The sequence below is a fragment of the Papaver somniferum genome, chromosome 11 (assembly GCF_003573695.1).
Source record: "Papaver somniferum cultivar HN1 chromosome 11, ASM357369v1, whole genome shotgun sequence".
Lineage (NCBI taxonomy): Eukaryota > Viridiplantae > Streptophyta > Magnoliopsida > Ranunculales > Papaveraceae > Papaver > Papaver somniferum.
In genome coordinates this window covers 35,302,654-35,327,108 of record NC_039368.1, presented here as the reverse complement: position 1 = coordinate 35,327,108, position 24,455 = coordinate 35,302,654, and the positions used below count along the sequence as shown (strand labels likewise).

At 33.6% G+C, this 24,455-nt stretch overlaps 1 protein-coding gene and 1 long non-coding RNA gene across 4 annotated transcripts; one reads left to right on the top strand and one right to left on the bottom strand.

Annotated features, from left to right (window-relative positions):
• Positions 1-11,306: 11,306 nt before the first annotated feature.
• Positions 11,307-14,229, top strand: LOC113320868. 3 transcript variants are annotated; one of them, XR_003346329.1, is made up of 5 exons: positions 11,307-11,395; positions 11,803-11,928; positions 13,041-13,232; positions 13,350-13,516; positions 13,780-14,229. It is a non-coding gene; the product is annotated as an uncharacterized LOC113320868 (long non-coding RNA). The 3 variants fall into 3 exon arrangements; XR_003346328.1 differs by having other exon boundaries at positions 11,394-11,526; XR_003346327.1 differs by lacking the exon at positions 11,307-11,395 and having other exon boundaries at positions 11,536-11,928.
• Positions 14,230-15,375: 1,146 nt separating this feature from the next.
• Positions 15,376-20,551, bottom strand: LOC113324304 (receptor-like kinase TMK3). The gene is made up of 5 exons (XM_026572622.1): positions 20,507-20,551; positions 20,212-20,269; positions 19,154-19,606; positions 18,768-18,838; positions 15,376-15,390 (listed from the first exon to the last, which is right to left on the bottom strand). Exons 1-5 carry the CDS (start codon positions 20,549-20,551, stop codon positions 15,376-15,378), a joined length of 642 nt encoding a protein of 213 aa, XP_026428407.1.
• Between the last annotated feature and the right edge of the window lie 3,904 nt (positions 20,552-24,455).

Here is a 24,455-nt window from a genome sequence, read left to right as displayed (position 1 = left end):
ACGCGTACGCATTCTGCGGAAGTTCACGTCCGTGAATTTCTGCTGAGTTTGAAAACCAAAACCAAACTCATCCGGTTACTTAAAGTACGCGTACCCGTACGCATACTGGCGGAAAGTTCATGTCCGTGAATTTCTGCTGAGTTTGAAAACCAAACCAAACTCAAATCCGGTTACTTAAGTACGCATACCCGTACGCATACTTAAGTGGTTACTTTCTAAAATTGGTTGTACATGAACCTAAACATTTATCAATAAGGAATGCAATCTTTGCAAACCGTGGCTATAATGTTCATGTATTGATTCGAGTGAATCAAACCGATTTTGCTTCAATTGTGTTCTTGTATAATTCTATAAGAATATAGCAATTGAACAACTCTTTAACTAGTTTCATTTGCGTCATTTGAACTATTATGGTTAAGATGACTAAGGTTGATATGAGAGTAACCATATGGCTAACGTCCGTTAACTATTTGTGAACCAACATGGTGTACACGTTTGGGTACGGTTACATAAACCTAAATGAGGATACATTTCATTTGTGTATAACAATCTAAGTTCGATCTAACTGTTGAAACATATTAGCTTGGTTGAATCAGGTTTTTCATCTAATGGTGAATATTGAATACTTTGTTACCAAGGTACCTTGGATTTCAAACCCTGATTTGAAAACTATATAAAGGAGAACTCTAGCAACTGCGAAAACTAATCCCCACACCTCTTGTGTGTTACTAGTTGCATAACTAGAGTCGATTCTCCTTTAACCTTAAGTTTCTTCTCGAGACCCTATAGGTTAACGACTTGAAGACTTCATTGGGATTGTGAAGACAGATCCAACTATTATCTTTGTAGTTGCGTGATCTGATCTTGTTGTTTCTATCGTGTTGAGTACAATTGGAATAATTGACTCGAGATTTTATATCTCCGATAGGCAAGATAGAAAACTAATCACAAACACCTTCATCTCATCGTTTGTGATTCCACAATATCTTCTTTCGCCAGTCGATTAATATTATTGTGAGGTGATTGATAATTCTAGGATGTTCTTCGAGAATATAAGTCCGGGTTATCAATTGGTTCCTGTTCACCTTGATTTATCAAAAGACGGAACAAAAACTCTTGGGTATTTCTGTGGGAGACAGATTTATTCAATCCTATAGACTTTTCTGTGTGAGACAGATTTGTATATCAAGTCTTCGACTTTGGGTCGTAGCAATTCTTGGTTGTGGGTGAGATCAACTAAGGGAATCAAGTGCGTAATATCCTGCTGGGATCAGATACGTATGGAGCGCAACTGTACGTTGAATCAGTGTGAGATTGATTAGGGTTCAACTACAGTCCAGTCCCAAGTTAATTGGTAGTAGGCTAGAGTCTGTAGCGGCTTTATACAGTGTGGTGTTCAATATGGACTAGGTCCCAGGGTTTTTCTGCAATTGCGGTTTCCTCGTTAATAATATTTTGGTGTCTGTGTTATTTCTTTTCCGCATTATATTTTGTTATATAATTGAAATATCACAGGTTGTGCGTTAAGATCAACCAATTAGAATATCCAACCTTTGGTTGTTGATTTACATTAATTGACACTTGAACATTGGTCTTTCGTACCGTTCATGTTATTCCTCTTATTCAATCGGGCTCGCAGATTTCTATTTGCTGATTGCGGATTGAATAAAGAGTTAGGGATATTAAAACTCTTTGATACACTTTATTCTAGATTGAGTCTGACTGTCTAGTTGATTCTCTAGAAAGTGTATTGGAGTAAGTCCTCTCAGATTGCCAAACGAATTGTTGGGTGTGGTTTTTAGACCCCCGCATTTTCAACTCAAGGTATCGGACTTACAGGATGAAACGAAAAGATTATGGTGTACTCGGGTACCCTCATCATTTCAAACATGAAAAGTGTTCCGCATGACAATTAATACCTATCTTCACGGACCTGAGATTAGAGAATTCAGCTATAAATAGGTCCCTTATTTCTCTAATCTAACACACAAATTTCTCATAAACTCTCAGAGGAATTCTTCTTCAAACCCTAGAATTCTACGATCCCTCTCTTCATTTTTGCAATTTCCCCCAAGACCGGTTGTAACCTCTCACGTGACTGAATTAGCCTTTGAACGGTCGTTGTGCGTGGTTAATGAAAAGATTATTCGTGCGCAACCTTCCGTAACTCCCTTTCAAAGCCCTATAATCCTACTTTTAGCTCTCACTGATTTTAGGCAACTACGGGAACTAATTGAATACATTGTGATTTAAGGATATCAATAAATGGCTTATAGAATCGCGCGGGATTGTTAAAAAATTTGGGCATTTCAAATTTTAAAAGTGGTGTTATTAGACGGGATCTTAAAAAAATTTGATGTTTATTTTAGACGGTTAAGAATAGTGCCACCCAATCCTCGATCCGTATGCTCTACAATTTCACAATTTCCTCTCCCCTCTCTATATATATCTTTGAAATAAGAATTGTTACAATGAAAACAAATTTTTTGCTGAGTAGAGAGAAATCATGAAGAAAATTTACCATCATATCAACATCTCTCTCGCGTGCTTAGTTTCTCTGTACGTCATGAATTACATTGATCTACATAAGCAAACAAAATTTCATCAAACAATAATTCTCTTGGCATGGTCAAGTTATAATATCATGTCCTTTAGCGCATTAGTCATCCTTCATTTCATCAAACAACACGGGGGATGGTTGTTTATGCAGCATGAGAAACGCATATCTCATTTGCTTCTGGAATTCATTCTCTCATCGAGTAACTTGCAGATCTACAACAATTGAATGAAAAAGCTATGTGGATTTCAAGTATAGTTGATATTCAATTTATTATCAACTACTGGTATTTTGAGATAAATACGGACCATACAGTACATGTTTTTATGAAATGCATTTCAAAATTAAAATAACTTCAAGCATCTTTCGAGAAATCTCCAGGGAAATCCAGAACTGGCTTATTGAATTGCACGGGATGGTTAAAAAAATTGGCATTTTAAATTTTAAAAGTGTTGTTATTTGGTGGGATCTTAAAATTTTGCAATATTGATTTTAGACGGTTAGGAATAGTGCCACTCAATCCTTGATCTGTATGCTCTACAATTTCACAATTTCCTCTCCTCTCTATATATATACCCTTCAAATAAGAATTGTTCCAATAAAAACAATTTAGTAGAGATAAATCATGGAGAAAATTTACCATCGTATCAACATCTCTCTCGCATGTTTAGTTTTTCTGTAGGTCATGAATTACATAGATCTAGATAAGCAAAGCAAATTTCGCCAAGCAGGAATTCTCTTGGCATGGTCAATTTAAATATCATGTCCTTCAGCTTATTAATCATTCTTTCTTTCATCAAACAACACGGGGAAAGGTTTTTTATGCAGCATGTGATGAACGCATATCTCTTTGCTACTAAAATTCATTCTCTCATCGAGTTACTTGCAGATCTACAACATTTGAATGACAAAGCTATGTAGATTTCAAATATAATTGTTGTTTATCAATTTTTGGTATTTTGAGATTTTATGAAATGCATTTCAAAATTCAAATAGCTTCGAGCATCTTTCTAAAAGTCTATAGGAAAATCTATAACTGACTTATAGAATCACGTGGGATTGTTAAAAAAATTGGGCATTTCAAATTTTAAAAATGTTGTTATTAGGCGGGATCTTAAAATTTTGCGATACTATTTTAGACGGTTAGGATTAGTGCCACCCAATCCTCGACTAGTATGCTTTACAATTTCACAATTTCCTCTCTTCTCGCTATATAAACCCTTCAAATGAAAATTGTTCGAATAGAAACAAATTTTTTGCTTAGTAGATAGAAATTATGGAGAAAATTTACCATCGTATCAACATCTCTCTCGCATGCTTAGTTTCTCTGTACGTCATGAAATATATTGACCAAGATTAACAAATTTCAACAAGCAATAATTCTCTTGGCATGGTCAATTTATAATATCATGTCCTTTAGCTCATTTATCATCCTTCCTTTCATCAAACAACACGGGGAAAGGTTTTTTATGTAGCATGTGAGGAAAGCATATCTCATTACTACTGGAATTCATTCTCTCTTCGAATTACTTGCAGATATACAAAATTGAATGACAAATCTATGTCGATTTCAAGTATAATTTCTCAATTTCTTATGAACTGCAGGTATTTTGATACACGTACGGGCGATACTGTATATGTTTTTATGAAATGTATTTCAAATAGCTTCAATAATCTTTCAAAAAGTATCTAGGGAAATCCATAACTGCATTACAGAGTTGCGCGGGATTTTTAACAAATTTGGCCATTTCAAACTTTAGAAGTGTTGTTATTAGGGGGATCTTAAAATTTTGCGGTATCGTTTTAGACGGTTAGGATTAGTGCCACCCAATCCTCGATCCATATGATTTAAATTTTCCTTTCCTCTTTTTATGTATACCTTTCAAATAAAGATTGTTCAATAGAAATAAATGTTTTGCTTAGCAGAGAGAATCATGGAGAAAATTTACCATCGTATCAATCTCTCTCTCGCATTCTAAGTTTCTATGTACGCCACGAATTACATAGATAAGCAAATCAAATTTCACCAAGCAATAATTCTCTTGGCATGGTCAATTTATAGTATCATGTTCTTCAGCTTATTAATCATCCTTCATTTAATTAAATAACACGAGGAAAGGTTATTTATGCAACATGTGAGGAACACATATCTCATTGCTACTGGAATTCATTCTCTCATTGAGTATCTTGAAGATTTACAACAATCAATTGACAAAGTTATTTCAATTAATCCGTCATTTATAGCAAAAAAAAACTAAATGCTAATAAAAATAAATTGATGCAAAAAGTAGTTTATTAATACAGTTAAGAGCTTACATTGCAGTCCATATCAATCCACTATTTTACATCATGAGGAAGAACACATTGATATGTAAAAGATGACTTATATGTTATAGGTTTCTTTGCTAGCTTATCATCAACACCATTTGTATTTCTTTTAACAGAGATACATTTCCACTCATCTAATTTTCCTAACAGATATTTAATGTCTAAGATAAAATGCTTATTCATCCAATGAACATAAGATGTTTGCTCATTGATTGACTTAACTACTACCTCACTATCACTCTCATAAACTGCTTTATTATAGTTTCCATTACTTGCAAAAGTAACAGCTTCTAGCATAGCTCTGCACTCTAGTTCCTCCACTTCTATTCCTTTCTTCATTCCTCCATCAAAGTACTTCCCTTGGACTCCAATGCAGGTACCTGCAAAATCCCTAACAATTAGTCCAATGCCTCCTTGAGAATTAAACTGCATAAATTAAGCATCTAAATTCATTTTTTAAAATCTAGGATCATGGGGCTTCCATCTTTGAACCTGTGAGTGAACATTGTGACTGTTTGAACTATGAGTATTCAAAACAGTGAGATTATTAATCCCTGCAACTGAAGTATCCCTGTTGGGATTTTTATTCTGAAATTTTTTAGTGCATCTATCTTTCCAAATCATCCATGAAGTAACCATAATAGTTTTGTTTATATCATCCCTTGTAATACCAGAGCCAAAAACTAGCTGAGCACCTACTGAGAACCAAGAGATAACCCAGTTCCTGAAGGAGCCATGCTGAATTAAAACTGTGCTCACATTTATATTAACTGCTAACCAAACAGATCTTGCATAAGGACAATCTAAAAATAGATGATCACAAGATTCAACTACATGGTTACATAAGCTACAATGAGTTTCAATGCCAGTCTTATAGCTAGAAAGCTTGTCTCTAGTAGGAATAATATTCCTAATGCATTTCCAAGAAAAAAGTTTTACTTTATGAGGGAGTTGAACTTTACAGAGAGATTTCCAAACCTGAGTTGGGATTGTAATGGAACCTGCAGTCATGTTAGTTCCGTTATTCAACACATTGTAAACACTTTTAACACTTAATTGACTCTTTCTATCAGGCAACCAAATAAGATTATCCTTACAGTAGCAGGCACAAACATATTAATAATTTTTTCAGCACAATCTTTTTCAAACAGATAATAGATTAAGTGAACATTCCAGAATCTAGTATTCTCTATAAAAAGATCATAAACATAAGTATATGAAACAGTGTTCACTAGACCTTCAGCAGGAATAGGTGGATGATCAAGTCCAATAACCCAGCTATCAAGCCAAATTTTAGTTCTGGTACCACACCCTATAGCCCAAAAACTGTTATCTTTTATAATATCAATACATTTATAAATGCCCCTCCAAATCCAGGAACATTTTTCATTGAGCTTTGCTAAATGAAGGATTCTGCAATCTTTAAAATATTTAGCACTCAAAATTTGCACCCATAATTCTTCATCATCTGTGACAATTTTCCAAACTAACTTGCAAATATTAAAAGTTTCAAGATCTCTAAATCCTAAGCCTGCTAATTCTTTTGCTTGATTAATACTATCCCAAGCTACAAATTTGATGCCTTAACCTGTCTTATGACCCCACCAAAAATTTAGCTGAGGAGAATCAAGTTTACTAAGCAAAGTTGTAGGAATTTTAAAGCATGCCATTTGATAAGTTGGCAAAGAATTCAAAACAGATTTTATCAAAGTAGACCTACCTGATTGATTTAAGGTGATACTCACATAATTTTAAGTTTAGCCTCAAAAGATTGCACAATAGGATCAAAAGATTTCAACTTAGAGTGTCCTATCAATAAAGGTGCACTTAAATATTTCTCAGAATCAGTAACAACAGACATTTGAAGAGCTCCAGCAAGAAATTCACAATATTCAGGGTTTAGATTGTGGCTAAAATAAAGTTTAGCATTTGACCAGATAAAGTACCACAATTCTGCAAAAGCTTCAAAATTTCCTTAACATGTTGCATATCAGCTTGACCAAATATGAGAATGTCATCTGCAAAAAGAAAATGAGAGATAGCTGGAGCTTTCCTAAAGACTTTAACACCAGTTATAGTTTTATTAGTCTCATAAATTAATAGAGACCTAGAAAGATATTCCATGGCCAAGATAAAAAGATAAGGAGATAAAAGATTTCCTTGTCTTATTCCCCTAGTAGGCTCAAATTGATTGCAAGGAGAACCATTCAATAAAACACTAATACTAGTAGTAGTAACACATTGCATGATAAGATTACAAAAATCAGTACTGAAACCAAATTTCAGTGAAATCTCATTTAGAAAATTCCATTCAAGTCTGTCAAAAGCTTTTGACAGATCAAGTTTAAGAGCCATAGTACCAGAATATCCTTTCTTATGTTTCATAGAATGAATCATTGCATGAGCAATAATGATATTGTCATGAATTGCTCTACCTGGGACAAAAGCATCTTGGTAAGGAGAACTCAGTTTTTAAAATACGGCTTGATTCTATTAGCCAAATCTTAGATATGATCTTATAAGAAACATTGCACAAGCCTATAGGTCTAAAATCAGAAAGCAATTTACGATATTTACACTTAGAAATAAGTGAAATATAAGTTTTATTAAGACTCCTAGGCATGTGACCACGTTGAAAAAACTTTTTCACAACTTCAATAATATCCTTACCAACAAGTTGCCATTAAGATTGATAGAAACCTGCTTGCAACCCATCTGGTCCAGGGGAGCTCCATGCATGCATGCTCTTAACAACACTCTCAATTTCAGAATCAGTAGGAATAATATTCAGAATAGCATTATCAGACTCAGTAATAATTTTGGGAATCACATCAAAAACATTATTAGTAAAAACAGGATTGAAAGTACTAGCAACTTTACTAAAATGACTAGAAAGAAGATTACTAATATAAGTTCTATCCCTTAACCAATTACCATCAGAATCACAAAGAACGTTAATGATATTGGAATGCATTCTTTTATTGACCATAGTATGGAAATATCTAGTATTATTATCCAGATCCACACCAGTTTTATCTCTAAACTTTTCTCTATAGAATTCAGATTGTATTTTGTACCATTTTTCAAGCTCATTAGTAAAAAATTTAATTCTATCATGTTGAGTGTCAGAAAAGGCTTCATTTTGAACAGTTTCCAGACTATCTTGAAGGTTTTTAATATTTTTGTGGATATCACCAAATTCCATCTTATTCCATTGTGACAAAGCTATTCTAGCACTATGTTGCTTTTGTTTTAGTTGATGAGAAGGACTACCCTGAAAATCCAAATTCCAAGCATTATCAAGTTGGTCTTTGAAACCATTATGACCTAACCAAGTTCTAAAAAACTTAAATGGTCTCCAGAGATGCTTAGGAATAGGATCAGTTATAAGCAAAACAGGACAGTGATCAGAAGCAATGAAATTCAAATGAAGCAATTTAGCAGAAGGGAAATTAAGAACTTAATCATTATTGCAAATTGCCATATCTAATCTAGCCTTTCTACCTCCAGTTCCATAAGAGTTACTTGTCCAAGTGTAATCTCTTCCATCAAACCCAATATCAAGCGCGCAAACCTGCATCATTAACTTTTGTTTGTACCCATTTATCAGAAGTGTTATTATTCTTATCCAGATGGAAATTTAAATCTCCTATAACTAACCATGGTTGTTGAACATCATTACTGAATTCATCCAAGAAATTCCATTGAATTTTCTTAGGTTCGGAGTAAGTAGAACCATACATGAAAGTAAATAGGGCTTTGGGTTTGCTAGGATATAGCTGTATGACAACATGAATCATATTGTTTTCACATCCTATAATTTCCACATCTATACCATCCTTCCACATAAGAATTAAACCACCAGCAATACCAACTCTGTCAATACAAGTATGGTTGAGGTAATTGATTGACTGAGCAATTGATATCATTCTACTCTCATCTATCTTAGTTTCAGAAAGAAATATGAAGTCAGGGCTTTGAGTTTTAACCAAGTTTTGAAATTGTTGTTTGTTAAAGTTATTAGCAATACCCCGCACATTCCAAGAAATAATTTTCATTTTGAAAACTAGGAAATAAAATTTGGTTAAAGAAAAGAAAGTAATAAGAGTTACCTTGGCTCTAACAGTGCTTCCAGTTTGCAAATCCCTAGCTGTGATTATGTTAGTTGTCTGTGATTCCACAAGTTTGTCAACAACATTTTCATGTTCAAAAACATGAATATCTGGATTTTCACTTCTCTGCCTTTTTCCAAGTCTTTCCTCCACAAAATCATCTCCATTATCTCCTCTAGTTATAAATGTAGAACCAATCACATATCCATCTTTAAGAGGAACAGAGACCTTCCCCTTAGTGTTCTTCTTCTGAATAACTGCAGGAATCTGTTCCCCATCTCTAGCAATCACAGTCTGCTTTGTAGCACCAATCTTTAATTCCCCAAAATAATGAGGCTTAGCATGAGCCTTAGTTAAGTAGTCTGCAACTGCCTTACATACATCCTTATTGTGATTAAGAATATAACAATTGGGACATATCCTGTGTGGCTGCTTCTCATAAAAAAAACTTAATCCAACGAGTTGAACCAGCATTTTTTTTTGCCATCACACCTCTTCTCAAAGGAAAATTAATATCTACTTGAACACAAGCTTTAACATGTTCACCCTCAGCTGGAACTCTATCTTCTGGAACAATGGCTAAGACTTCACCCAGTATCTTCCCAATCTTTGTTATTGCCTTGACATTCATATTCTCTGGTAATATCTTTTTTATTTGAATCCAGCAACATTGCCTACTCCAATCAATTTCTTGATAAATCATTCCAGAATTATGGAACCTCAAATTAATGAGAAAACCATTAATACTCCAGGGACGAGAGTCAAAAACCTTCTTTTTAGTATCACGGTCTTGAAATTAAAACTCTATGATATTATCATCTAACTCAAAAACTTTAACTCCTCCTTCGGGAATGAAACTCCATGTCAAACCAATATTCTTCTCAATTGTTTTGATACCCATTTTTCCATCTATTATTATCTTTCCAATAAGACTAATTTCTTCAACTTCAACTGATTGTTCTTCAGCTTCATCAGACTGATGATATACAACTTCATCAACATCACCTAGATCCAAAGCTGCTTGCATAAACTTTGCAGCTAAATCATTAATTGATTTCTCACCTTCCTCAGCCATTATTGCAAGAAAGTTTTCTTTGAACTTATTCTCTGTGTATTCAGTATTGATAACACAACTTAGATTTAGTCTTTTAAACAGAGAGAACCCTATAAAAATATGGGATCAGATTGAATTTTGAAACATATTCATCCGGAAATCTTGTAATTGAGAGAAAATAATTGACTGATTATTCTCGTTCAATGGACGAAGTAAAAAAGGAAAGTTAACAAAAAGGTTGTGACTGCCACCAATAATTACGAGAAGAGTTAACGTAATTAGTTTGTAACGGTTTTTTTGAATTTTGAATTTCTTTTGGAACCGGAAACCTGTAAACCACTGAATCCTTGTTGAGACTCGGCAGAGAATTTTTCCCAGAAGAACAGAATTGACAAACTGTGAAATCACAATAGTTTCAAAAAGCAAGGCAACAACTTTTGCAAACGCTTGAATCACACCAGCAAACATGCTAAACACCAGTTGGGATATTACAAACTGTAAACACATTAAGGAGAAAATAGTTAGCAACTCATGGATTTATAAAAATCAAATTTTAGTATCAAAAACATAAATTAGCATAACATCAAATAGGATAATTTAGATCAGTGTAACCATTAGAAACAAAACCTAAACAAAAGAAGAGATTATTGCATGAACACATATCAGAAATCGTGGAAATTTTTTTTAAAAACTAAAACTGAGTTAACTCAGTTCTGTCGCCCGATCTTCCCCTCCTATTTCAGCATGTTCTGTCGCCCTGTAAACTTTTGAATGGGCCATGCTAATAAAAAATTTATAATAATGGATCTCTTGTAATAAGTGAACCTTAATGACGTGAAAAATAGCGTGGGGTCGGATAGCCAACTACGAGTTTCCAGTTCCACGGTCACTAATTACAACTACACGAGGCCCTGATTTTCATATTGGATTCTCCATCTACAAGGGACACTAGTCCATAAAGGGCAATTAATCACGCTTTTAAACAACAGATTGATTGCGTGACTAAAATTTTACAAACAAATTCCGTTATATTATATGAAAATATATTGGACCCACCATTCAACGCAAACAACCTGTCATTCTCAAACGTTATATTTACTAGGTGTGTGATTTAACGATGACCCATTAAACCACGTAATACATCCGTTAAATATTTTATGTTTATATGCGCCCACCACCGTCTTCTGTTGCGCGCCCAAAGTGGCTCGCTATTAGTACATGCCTACGTTTCTAAAAGATTTAAACCGGTTAGCCTGTGTGCCATAAAAACCTTTCACTGGTCCGGTCCCATTTTAACCAGCCACAAAACAATGCTTAAAGATAAGAAAGTTCACGGCAAAAAGGGTAATTATATTTCTCCTTCCTCTCTTGAACTTCTCTGCTTCGGTCCCATTCTTCTCCCACAACCCAGATTTCTCAATGAATCCAAAGATGGTTAACAGTGTTTTTCTCATTAAAAAAGACCCTTACTTCAAGTATGATTCTTCTTCGTTTTCTCTTGTTTAATTTGGATTTGATTAGATTTTTTTTGGTAAAATTCTAGGGTTTTTATAGAAAAATCAAATTTGATGTATAATTCTTCTATGGTTTTCATAGAAAAATCAGATTTGATTTATAATTCCAGGTTTGTTTATGATAACGTTGTGTTCTCGATTTTAATTTTCGGTTTTGTTTGGATTCGTAAATTGAATTTGGGATATCTTTTTTGGACTGGTTGAATTTGGGCGGAAATAATAATGAGGATTGTTCAGGAAGGAGCTTTCGAAGCAAAGATGTTGCTTCTGCTGCTGCTGTTGTTGAATCGGTTGACCTGGATCTCAGTGCTTCAACTTCTAGTCTCCGTAGAAACGCACTACTTGAGAAACTCAATTGAGGAGGTTAGTCAATTAGTATTTCTCAAATAGATAATGGTAGTGTTCATTTTTGTCTGACTCAATCGGGTTCATTTGTTAATTAGGAGCTCAGTCTAGGTTTTGGATTAGTTATGTTATTTTACTCAATCTGACTCATCTGTCAATTGGAAGGCTAGTTTAGGTTTGATTAGTCATATTGTATGACTCAAATATAGCACAATCAACATTATACTCAAATTAGTCATATATTTTAATTGGAAGGCTATTTCAGTGACTTGACCTGACCGAATAGGAGCAAGGTTTTGTATCAAAAGCGGCCATGAAAAATGTTTTCAAACCTTGTAGAGGAATTGCAGGAGCGGATGTATGCACAGGCTTCCCCTGGCTTAAGCCAGGGGTCAATCAAACAAATTTTTTTTTGAAGGTAGTAGATAATAGCTTAGCCCAGCTACACATAGAGTCGACCCAGGGTAGGAATTTCTGTCAAGCCAGGGTAGGAAATTCTGTAAAGCCAGGGTAAGAAATTATGCGACTATGCGTAAGAGAAGTTGTTTTTTTTTTCAATTAATTCCACTGGAACTCAGTATATGTGGTAATGGTTTTGTGAGTGATGTTTTCTATTGAACGCACTCATAGTGTTTGATAAAATTACTCATCCAACTGATTTTTCTTTGATGTGCAAATTTTTTTAAGTGAATTGCTCATCTGAATTACAATTAAAATGGCTCTTTATGCCTAAAGTAGCATCATTGGTTTTTTTTCTTTCTTCGCAGTGGTGTTTGAAAGATTATCAGTTGAGTGGATGTTACCGTTTTTGTTTTCTTTGTCTTAACTAGCTAGTAGATTTTGAAATTTATGTTTCTAAGGATGAAGTAGTGCAACATAGTGGGTCATTGAAGTTGCATATGTCTAATTTTGGAGAGCTCTGCTTAGATGACGGATATTATATCATGAAAGTAAGATGTTTCTGTCGTTTGTGCTAAAGCCAATGCCAACAGGACTTCTAGTGCCCTCTTGGACAGACGATTACAACTTAAATTATGAGCTTAAATTATAATTGCAGTTATATCTCCTTTTCAACATTATCTAAAACTTCCATCCATGCTTATTTATGAATCATGTGGTGTATGATACAGTTGGAATCATCCGAGAGCTGATCAAGATCTGAAAAGTGGACACTGAACGTTTCTTCTGCGTTTTTCCTAGTCTTGGCACATGATAAAATGAATTTAAAGGCTATTTGTCGATGGAGACAAGCTTAATGTACGGATTCACGTGACCATAAATGTTGAAATGTTTATCTTATGTCTACATATTGCCATATCTTGGTTAGTACATGAGTCGCCTAGTGGATTCTAAAGTTTCTCAGCTGAATAACTATTAGTTTATGTTGTTGCAGACACATCGGCTGATATCTATTTGTTTATTACTTGTTATTTTAACAGGTCATTTCAGAATATTTCACAAGTTGATCCCGACAGTCTGGTGGCTTTGGGTGGTTCAAGTGCCGAAGGTGTGTTACTAGACATGATTAAGACTGCCTCAAGCATGATTGGCCAGATATCACCCGAAGAGCTTTAGAAGATGACCCAACTGGCTACCTCATTTCATGGTAAAGTTCCATTTCCATCTGTTACTTCATCTCAAGCCAAATCCAATGCCAACAAATACTTCCACCACCCTCTTAGATAGACACAAATAGTGATCCTTGCATTTCGAATTTTTAATAGAGAAAAAATGAAGACAGTGTAAGGTTTAGTAAGGAACTCATGTGTCTATTATTGCCCTTAGGACTTCCGATGTTCTTTTAGTGGCTAAATTTTGATTCCCATGGCATGTATCAGATAGATGATGAGGTTTGTGATGTACTTTCAGGAGGCACAATTTAGAAGGGAAGGGGTTTTGATGCAATATGCCAGCTAAAGCTTATGTATCCGATTTTCCTTGTTTACTTCATGGTGATGGTCGAGCTGCCAACAGCACGTTCGTCGTTTTAAGTTTGCTTTTAGAGGAACTTCAGGAAAGAACCGGCTGCATGTGCATATGTTGATAGAGCAAAGCCGGCAAATGATGCCGAATATGACTGCAAGATTGATGAATCATGAATGGAGTACTTGCAGATGTTTGAGGGTGTGGTGTGATTAAATGGCCAAAAGCTAACATAACTCCAGGAGCAGAGTGACCAAATTAGAGTGGCTAGGTGATAGTAGATTGAATTCAGTTTTAGTGTTCAATATGTGATTTCGGGTAGCCAGAATTTATTTTTAAAATTGTACCATAGATTCTACTTTTTTGAAAATTAATAAAAATGTTATTTTGATTAAACTGTTGTTTTAGGATTTATTTTTTAATCACCTCAAGATTCAGCTGAACCAAATATAAGTTTTAAATAGACCACATCTCAGAATTCAGATCTGAAACTGAATTAACATCAGATTACCAAAATCTGAATTAGTAACCGCGACACTAAACGCCTCCTTTATAATAGGCATCTACCGTTATTATATTTGACACACAATAACCGTGGTACTAAATAACAGTTTTTGTGTGTGACTTTAAACCACAAATATTATTCGCCATATTTAATAACGTTTTCTATTCGTCATTTATAAAAAGTCACACCAAATAAATAACGGTTCGAATAACAGATGAAAACCGTGACAAATCATGTTATATAACAGACTTCAATCGTCATTTATAGCCCCTTCTGGACTAGTGGGAACACCCGAAAATCCTCAAAATCAAAAATCCTGACATTTTAGTCAGATCCATAAAATAAAATTAAAACTAAAACCACTTGTTGTAGTTATTGAAGAACAATGTAAAAAAATAATGAAACCCATGTAAATCCTAAAGAGGAAAAGATAAAAACGGACATGGAATATAAATAACAAGATAATTAAGAAAACAATAAAATATAAAAAAATATTTACTGATTACGACACAAAATATGACTTTTAAGATGGAAAGAGCTGGACAAATCTTTTTTGATGCAAAATTTCTCAATAGATTAAAATTTGTCCGGAATTAGTACACATTTTTCAGACCCAAGTAATTCTTTGATGATTAATTCATGCACCATGTACACCCTGAATTGATTTGAGAACCGAATGAAAAAGTGCGTTCGAGGCTTTGACGAAATCAGGAGGTGGACACGACTTGAGATATTTGCAAACATAGAACAATCTATAATACAAAACAGCATGAGTTTTTGAGCCTTGGACGGTCGGATAATATTTTGAGAGACAAATGTTGCATCCGACCATCCCAATCTCATCTTAGCCAAAGACATCCGACGGATGTAACAATTGTAACTTCTTTTCTTTATGAACATACATTAATTAGATTCCTCTCATCATTATGATCTTTAGAAAGCATTAAATTTGACAAAAAGATATATAAATACCATCATTTATATTTTTTTGGAGTTAAAAATATGTATGGTTGATATTATTGTCTGTAATAATTTAATCATCCTTCATCAACCTACAAAGTAAAATAACATTAAAATCTTTATCAATATTTTAAAAATTAAAAAAAATTGGAACCAGTTAAATATGATAAGGTACCATGAAGAAATATTTTGAACAACGATGAGCATGTATTTTAATTCCAATTGTATACTAACGTTAATTTTGAAATAAAGGTGCAAAAAAATTGCAGTTGATTATCTTTTTCCGTTCCAATGTCGGATATTTATTTGAAAAACATCATATATTTAACACTTGGTGGAAACTTTTGAGGAATTATTTGGTTTAATACTGCCATACAAGCATCCTAAAGTTGATGGAATTCATATTATAACTGAACTTTGTTAATAGTAAAAATTAAAAAATTACCAAGTTATGGATTTTTATCTGTATAATAAAACACAATCGATGAAAGTAAAAATTTATTTAAAATCTCTATATTAAATGAAACCACAAAGTCTGTCTTTATCAAAACTACAAACAGGGTCTTCAAATGGAGGAGGAAACGTATGGTAGTTTTTTTCCTGCAAGTGCACCACCAGTAATTTAGAAGATTCAGGTGATTTGACAAACGCTTATACATTTATCACAGATCAGATCAAGGCAAAGACGTTACAGCAGGGTTTATTTATAAAATATAACCCGTGAGCTTAGGATGGTCAGATAACATTTCTAAGGACAAACGTTGAATCTGACCATCCCAGGCTCACCCCAGCCGTAGATATCCGATGAATGTAAGATTTGTAACCTCCTTCCAATATAAATATATATGCATTGATGACCCTCAGAATTAGTTCTTCATCAATTAATTAAAAGAATTAATGTAGCAAAAGAACAAAATGAAAAATTAATTGTTACAACCATTTAAAGCTAATATTATTACACTCATATTTTATTATTCAAAAAGAAAAAAATATATTTTGACTCATCTTTTTAAAATAAGAAACAATAAACCTTCATCAACCTGTGTAACGTTTGAGAATTGATACAAGAAAATCATGAACTTAGATTAATTTTTCTCATACCGTTCCGTTACGGCACGAGTTATTTCTAGTAGTACTAGCAGCAATATAGGAAGAATTCCTTGGTAGAATAAATTTTATCCACTGCTCATAAGACCCGATATGTATACAACACCTATTAATATATCATAGACAACAAATCTTTGGGATCTCCTGCAAAAAATAAATAGATTATAATACAATAAAACAAATATATCTACACATTTTAATGTCAGTAATTACTATATAAATTTCTTATCGGTTAAATTAAATTTAACAATTATTTACATGATACTTTCAGAAATATGGGAATTTTAATAATGTGCCACACTTTGCTTTTGCGATATAAGAAAATGACATTGTTTCTTTCAAAATTAATTAAATGCCATTACCGTTATCAATTCCGTGAAGGCCTACATAATTGGTCAGCTTTCGTTGACTTGATTAATTTTGCGCTAAACGAGAAGAGTTTTTATTGAGTAAATTTCTACTACTGCGCACCTCTTTCCTCTTTTGTTTCAATCGTAGTTATACAAACAGAGACCAACTTTAACTTTATTCTTCTTCTTCTTCTTATCCGATCGGATCTACAACTGCTTCTTGTTCTCGTGCATCACTACCACCATCAGCACTAAACATCTTTCTTCAATTATTCTTGTCAATCAAGTGATTCTTGTTAATCATGATTTAATAATTTCTGAAATTGGGGAAGAATTTTAGGGTTGTCAAAATTATGTTTAATTCATAGAATTGAGGTTGTTTTAAGAATAGGGTTTAGCTGGATTTTCATTTTTTTGTCAGTTTCATATGTAAATTTTATACACTAGTTAATTAGGTTTTCCAATTGTTTTTGTTAAAAAATTAGAATTTCAGGTAATTATTCTGAATGTAATTATGTACATAGATGTGGTGTATAATCAGGTTGTTGTTATGGTGGATAAAACAATGGTTGTTGTAGTAGATAGAGAGGCCGTTGTGGTGAAAAATTATGTAGCCGTTGTATTTGATTAATTTGTTGTTGTGTTGATGGATAAATCGACAGAGGTTGTGGCGGTGGATTGGCAGGAAGTTGTTGTAGAAGGTGATGCTGGAATGGTGGGTAGGGTGGTGGGTAGGGTGGTGGTTGGGAAAGAGGTACAGGTGGTGATGGGGTTTGTGGATGGATCTATGATGGTGTTTGTGATCGTGGTGGATAAAACGAATCTAGTTTCCTTTGAATAGACAGTAGAGCCTCCTTGATAGAAGTCATGGAAGATTTTAGATTTGATTCAACATTATCCTCCTTGATATAAGTCATGAATTTGTTCTTCGAGCATTATTGATGGAGTTTCATTAAATTGGGGAAGAATATAGAACATTTTCCAATTTTTCTCATTCAAGTCGGTACCGAGTTCCGATTCAGTTAAACCTGACTCAAACGATTTAAGGGGTAAATAGTCTTTTACCAAGACTTAATTATTGCCACCCTAGACACTAATGGATGTTGGCCGTTTTTTAATAAAAAGACGGGACAGAAAAGGTCAACATGATGGCATTTTATAAATTCTAAAAAAAACGGTGGCTCTTTTTTAAATATGAAATTGGAAGTGTGACATTTTATTAAAATCTCCCGGAAGAAATTTTGAGCATCATTCCCAAATTTTCAGCATGAACAATTATAAGCATATACTTGAGACCAACTGTACTGTCATTATAGGTAAAATATAATAATATTTAAATTAGATAAGTGTAACATTACTTTTTCCCTGCTTCTATTGGACATTAATTAGGGTGTCACAGAGTCTCAACGGTGCCGTTACAACACGAGTTATTTCCGGTATTCAACAATATAAAAGATATTTTATATGCACATAACATTTACCATCAATATGTCATCCGCGACTATCCTATATCCATCGATACTTCCTCTCAATTGTGTCTCAGTTCTAGTTTCAATCCATTTACTATAACAGGACAACTTCAACATTATCCACTTGGATCTGCCATGGCATTCTAAAATATATATTGATTGTTGAGATTCTTCCTCTCATGAGTATACCTCTATAGTGCTATACTATATATACACTACACGTACAAAACTAAAATACTTCAAAACCTGGTTGAAGGCTGAGTAGGCATGTTCGAAGTGAACCCACTCCTCAAAAGCATAAGTTGTGGGATGTTGTCTTCATCTATTTAGTTGTACGTTTTCCGAGGATGATTTTTGAAGTTCAAGATTAACATGTTCTAGTTTCATTTCAGGTTCTCATTTATTTCGTCTCGCTTACTGTTGCTCTATCTCTTTCGCTCCGGCCTTTTCATAACTAGTGGTTCGAAACTACACAGTTTGCTTCCATCGAAGCTTCGATAATAAATTTTCTCAGTGTGATAAATATTGTGTACAATGTATTACCCAACATATCTCGTTTTTCTTAGGAAATTTCTGAGCATCCTTCTCGTTAGCAGGTAAATATTCTACTTCAACTACATAGATGATATGATTCATAACTTGAAACAGTACTTCACTATTTTAGCAACATTGAACAAATCTTAACTTTCTGCTTATTCAAATACCTCGATTTCTTCCCAGGTTCTGCATTCTTTTATATATTTGTATGTATGAAAATTTGTTTCAGTGATCTTCTTATAATTATGAAAAAATGAATTTCTAACATGAAAAAGTACTACTACTAATATATTTCTTTGTTAGGTTTTGGTACTAATGGCAGCATTGTTCTTGGGTTTTTTTTATTCGTATAGCTAACAATAAACATCTTGTTGATAACAATAAACCAATACCTTTTGCAATGTCTACCGCAATCCTTAATCGTGTAATCCAGTCAAGGGGGTTAACCACCACTCCTCTACGGCCAAAAAGATGCTCACTAAGCGTGCCCTTGGGCATGAGCTCATAAACAAGGAGTCTTTCATTATCATCCAAGTAAAACCCCAGTGGCGAGAGGAAGTGACGATGATTGATTTTTGAGAGAGCATCAATTTCGCTTTTGAACTCGGCCAAACCCTTCTCAGTCATACGATTAAGCTTCATTTTTTTAATAGCAACCATGGTTCCATTCTGAAGTCGCCCTTTATAAACTGTAGAGTATCCACCTATGCTTACAATATTTTCTGGGCTGAAGTTGTTAGTAGTCGTCTTTAATTCTTCAATGGAGTATTTGCTTGCTGCTTCAGCAGCAGGTGTTTCATCAGAACTCAGTGAGTTCGGTTTCTTCTTGCAGAGACAGAAACAAACTGTCGAAGTAACAAAAGTATGAAACCTCCACCAAATAAATATCTTAAAGTTTCTCAGATGTGATTGATACTTTTTCAAATTTAAAAATAATAAATTTTTGTGATTTTTGTGATATTTGAATTTTTGCACTCAAAGTGTAAAATACTACATATATCTTGTACTTCTATTTGAATAATGCTTTGCTTTTCAATATTTTAGTTTGTTGAGTTTATTAATTAAATCTTGATTTAATTTTATTGTTAAAAGTTCTAAAAAAAAAATCATTGAGTTCAATTTTCCTTCCTTATGTTATTATATGCTAATAGATAAAAAAACAAAATACTAAAATAACATATACATCAAATCCAGTTCCACCATTGTTTGTCAGAGCATCTAATGTTGCAACCAGTCCTGCATTGCCCGTCAAAGTTGATTTTGCAGGGTCTTTTCTGATTCTTATGTCTCGAAACCTATCTAACTGTCTGTGCCACCAACCATTTCGCCAGTAATATTATGTGGGTTTGGGCTGGGAGTTTCTCCCCAGTAAAATCCTCGATGCAGCCATAGGATGTGCCATCGTTGGGGATGGGTGCACCTCTATGGTGTACATGGGTTGGGAATTTACTTTCGTACCCGACCACATAACTAATGTTTTTGGGGTTTACTCCCAATATGTAGTTGACCTATAAAAATACAATAAAAGACAAGTTAGTTAGCACTTTTATGATTCATCCAAATCACAAATAAACTAAGCAAATGTGGATTTTCTGAAAGGCCATCAATTATAAAAATGTGTTATACGTGTTATGGGGATCATTTCATCAGTGAGAAATAAACTTTCTCTGCGAAAATCGAGATTGAAGAATTTATTCATGAATCATTTTCAACGACCTGAACAAAGTAGGGGTCTCTTTTCTTGCCTCATAGCTGCTATCATCTTCAGCTAACTGTAAAAATCTGGTCATTGCTATGCTTCACTGTGATACTAAACTAAAACCTCAAGATAGTTAATGGGACTGACTTTACAAGTACCAACAATATGAAAGAATAACTTCATATAGATTCATAGTACAAATATTAAAATGATCCCATGTAATGGTAATTTTATAACCTATATTGAAGCAGAGATCTCATTCAAATACAAATTTACAAAAATACTAGTATAACACATGCATGGATTTTATAAGTTTTTTTTTTTGGCAGTTTAACTTCTAAATGTGTATTAGGTGTATTCTACATTGAATGATGATATTTCCATCGAAGATGAAGATGATCAAGTGACCACTTGATTCAGTTTATCTTTAAGGTACAAAACCAAGTATATTATTGTTGACGGTCAAAACATATATGATTTCCATCTTATTATTAGTTATGTTTTTTATAACTCATAATTATTTAGTATATAACATTATCTCAGTTGATAATTTGATAAAAACATAACAATAGTAACCTGTGAGTAGGCAACCAAAGCATATTTTTCTTTTCTTGTAATATGATTTTACTGTATAACCTTAATCTTGCTATCTTTTTAATCTATGTAGGTAAAGAATCATAGAGTACCAAGTTGTTGAGGTACATGAATAGAGAAGTTCTTCGATGTAGTGAAGCCAGGGAGCTCATTGACAGTCTTCTAATTAAGAACAAACACTTTTTGTAGAGTTTTTGCTATTCTTTTGATAAGAATTTTATGTTGTTTTGTGTTTCCTTTTTCTGCATTCTCTAAGACTATTTTGTATTACATTGTTTTGACGTTTGAAAGTGAACTTGTTTAGTTATACTGGTTTTAAAACATGAACGAACATGAATCTCGGTAGTCAAATGACAGACAAGAAAAAGGTGGCATGTCGGGCCTGGCCTACTTAACATTTGGGCTTTGGGCATCAAAATTAGTGTTGTTTCCCGGCCTGGCAGGCCTTCTGGGTAGTTTAATTATAAGCTCGTCCGGCCTGGCCTGAGATCAAAAACGAGCCGGGCATCCTGGCCTGGCCCAATTTACACCCCTAATATAGACCATCTGGTATACGTTTTTATGAAATGCATTTCAAAATTCAAATAACTTCAAGCATCTTTCTAGAAATATTCAGGGAAATCCATAACTGGCTTACAAAATTGCGCGGAATAGTTAAAAAATTGGGCATTTCAAATTTTAAAAGTGTTGTTATTAGGCGAGATCTTAAAATTTTGCGATATTCTTTTAGACGTTAAGATTAGTTCCACCGAATCCTCGATCCATATGCTCTATAATTTCACAATTTCCTCTCCCCTCTCTATATGTACCCTTCAAATAAAAATTGTTTCAATAGAAACAAAAAAAAGTCTTAGTAAATAGAAATCATGGAGAAAATTTACCATCGTATCAACATATCTATCACATGCTTAGTTTCTCTGTACGTGATGAATTACATAGATCTAGATAAGCAAAGCAAATTTCAGCAAGAAATAATTCTCTTGGCATGGTCAATTTATAATATCATGTATTTTAGCTCATTAATCATCTTTCATTTCATCAAATAACACGGGGAAAAGTTTTTTATGCAACATGCGAGCAACACATATCTCATTGCTACTGGAATCCATTCTCTCATCGAGTTACTTGCAAATGTACAACAATTGAATGGAAAAGCTATGTTGATTTCAAATATAACTGTTATTTAATTTCTTATCAACTACAGGTATTTTGAGATAGATACGGACCATATGGTATACGTTTTGATGAAATGCATTTCAAAATTCAAATAGGTTCAAGCATATTTCAAGAAGTCTCTAGGAAAATCCAGAACTGGCTTCAGGAATCGCGCGGGATTTTTAAAAAATTGGCCATTTCAAATTTTAAAAGTGTTATTATTATGCGGGATCTTAAAATTTTGCGATATTGTTTTAGACGGTTAGGATTAGTACCACCCAATCCTCGATCTGTATGCTCTACAATTTTCTCTCTTCTCTTTATATAACCTTCAAATAAAAATCGTTCCAGTAGAAACATAAATTTTTATTAGTAGGGAGAAATGATGGAGGAAACTTACTATCGTATCAACATCTCTCTCGCATGCTTAGTTACTCTGTACGCCATAAATTACATAGATCTAGATAAGCAAATCAAATTTCACCAAGCAATAATTCTCTTGGCATGGTCAGTTTATAATATCATGTTCTTTGGCTCATTAATCATCTTTCCTTTAATCAAATAACATGGGGAAAGGTTTTTTATGCAGCATGTGAGGAAAGCATATCTCATTGCTACTGGAATTCATTCTCTCATCGAGTATCTTGAAGATCTATAACAATCAAATGACAAAGCTATGTCAATTTCAAGTATAATTGATATTCAATTTCTTATCAACGACTAGTATTTTGGGATAGATATTGACCATATGGTACACGTTTTTATGAAATGCATTTCAAAATTCAAATAGCTACAAGCATGTTTCTAGAAGTCTCTAAGAAAATCCAGAACTGGCTTATAGAATTGTGAGACATTGTTAAAAAATTTTGGGCATTTTAAATTTTAAAAGTTTTGTTATTAGGCGGGATCTTAAAATTTTGCCATATTCTTTTAGACGATTAGGATTAGTGCCACCCAATCCTTGATCATATGATCTACAATTTCATAATTTCCTGTCTTCTCTCTATATATACCCTTCAAATAAAAATTGTTTCAATAAAAACAAAAAATTTGCTTAGTAGAGAGAAATCATGAATAAAATTTACCATTGTATCAACATCTATCTCACATGCTTAGTTTCTTTGTATACCATGAAATACATAGGTCAAGATAAGCAAATCAAATTTCACCAAAAAATAATTTTCTTGGCATGGTCAATTTATAATATCATTTCTTTTAGCTCATTAATCATCTTTCCTTTCATCAAATAACACGGGGAAAGTTTTTTACTACAGCATGTGAGGAACACATATCTCTTTGATACTGAAATTCATTCTCTCGTCGAGTTGCTTGCAGATCTAAAACAATTGAATAACAAAGCTATGTGGATTTCAAGTATAATTGATATTCAATTTCTTATCAACTACTATGAAAAGAAGAGGGTACCCAAAAACGCTACAATCTTTTCATTATCCACCTATAAGTCCTCTACTGAATGTGATCGTCTATGGACTTAGTCGATACAATACAACAATTCAGTTCACACTTCGTGTGGTCGTCTACCGATATGATATCGAGATAATACAACAACAAGGTCACTTGTGTGATTGACTATGGATACAAGATCGAGAAGATACGAAAACAAATTGTGCACTTGATAATAGGTTAGGTAATAAGCGAAACTCTATAGGATCAATATCAAGTATTACGGAATTAACGTACAAATGAAATTTACTTTAATTATAATAAAACAATTATAATGCGGAAAAGTAAGTAAATGACACAACACTATTTTGTTAATGAGGAAACCGCAAAACCTAGTCCAGTTTTGAATACTCTCAGAATTAAGCCGTTATACAGAATCTAATACTGACTTCGTATAGTTGAGACCAAGCAGACTACCCCTAGATACTTAGTTACCTCAGTATCCCTGTGCCTTCGACTTCTAGAGTCACAATCGTGAATAACAAGTCCTTTGGATCGTATTCCAAACAACAAAGGAAGAATTTGTTTGGTAACCACTCTAATCAATCTTGCTAAAGATTGACATTTGAAATCTTTCTTTATAACAAATATACTAACTGGAACGAAAGCAGTAGCTTTAAAATTTATAGAGAAATTTGATGTGTTTCCAAAATCTGAACTTGCTTGATATCTCAGTTTTCTAACATTGGCATATCTTCCTATCGCCAACCTCAACGTAGGTTCAAAATCACTCTGAAATATTTCATTGTGACCACTCTATCCATCTTATCAATGGAAATCAT

What these genes read in the sequence shown, in the direction of transcription:
- LOC113324304 (XM_026572622.1), bottom strand. Translation starts at nt 20,551, where the DNA reads ATGACCAGATTTTTACAGTTAGCTGAAGATGATAGCAGCTATGAG. An exon ending in TTATGTGGTCGGGTACGAAA is followed by an intron (nt 19,607 to 20,211) that starts GTAAATTCCCAA and finishes TTACTTCGACAG; the next exon opens with TTTGTTTCTGTCTCTGCAAG. An exon ending in TGCGGTAGACATTGCAAAAG is followed by an intron (nt 18,839 to 19,153) that starts GTATTGGTTTAT and finishes TCATCTATGTAG; the next exon opens with TTGAAGTAGAATATTTACCT.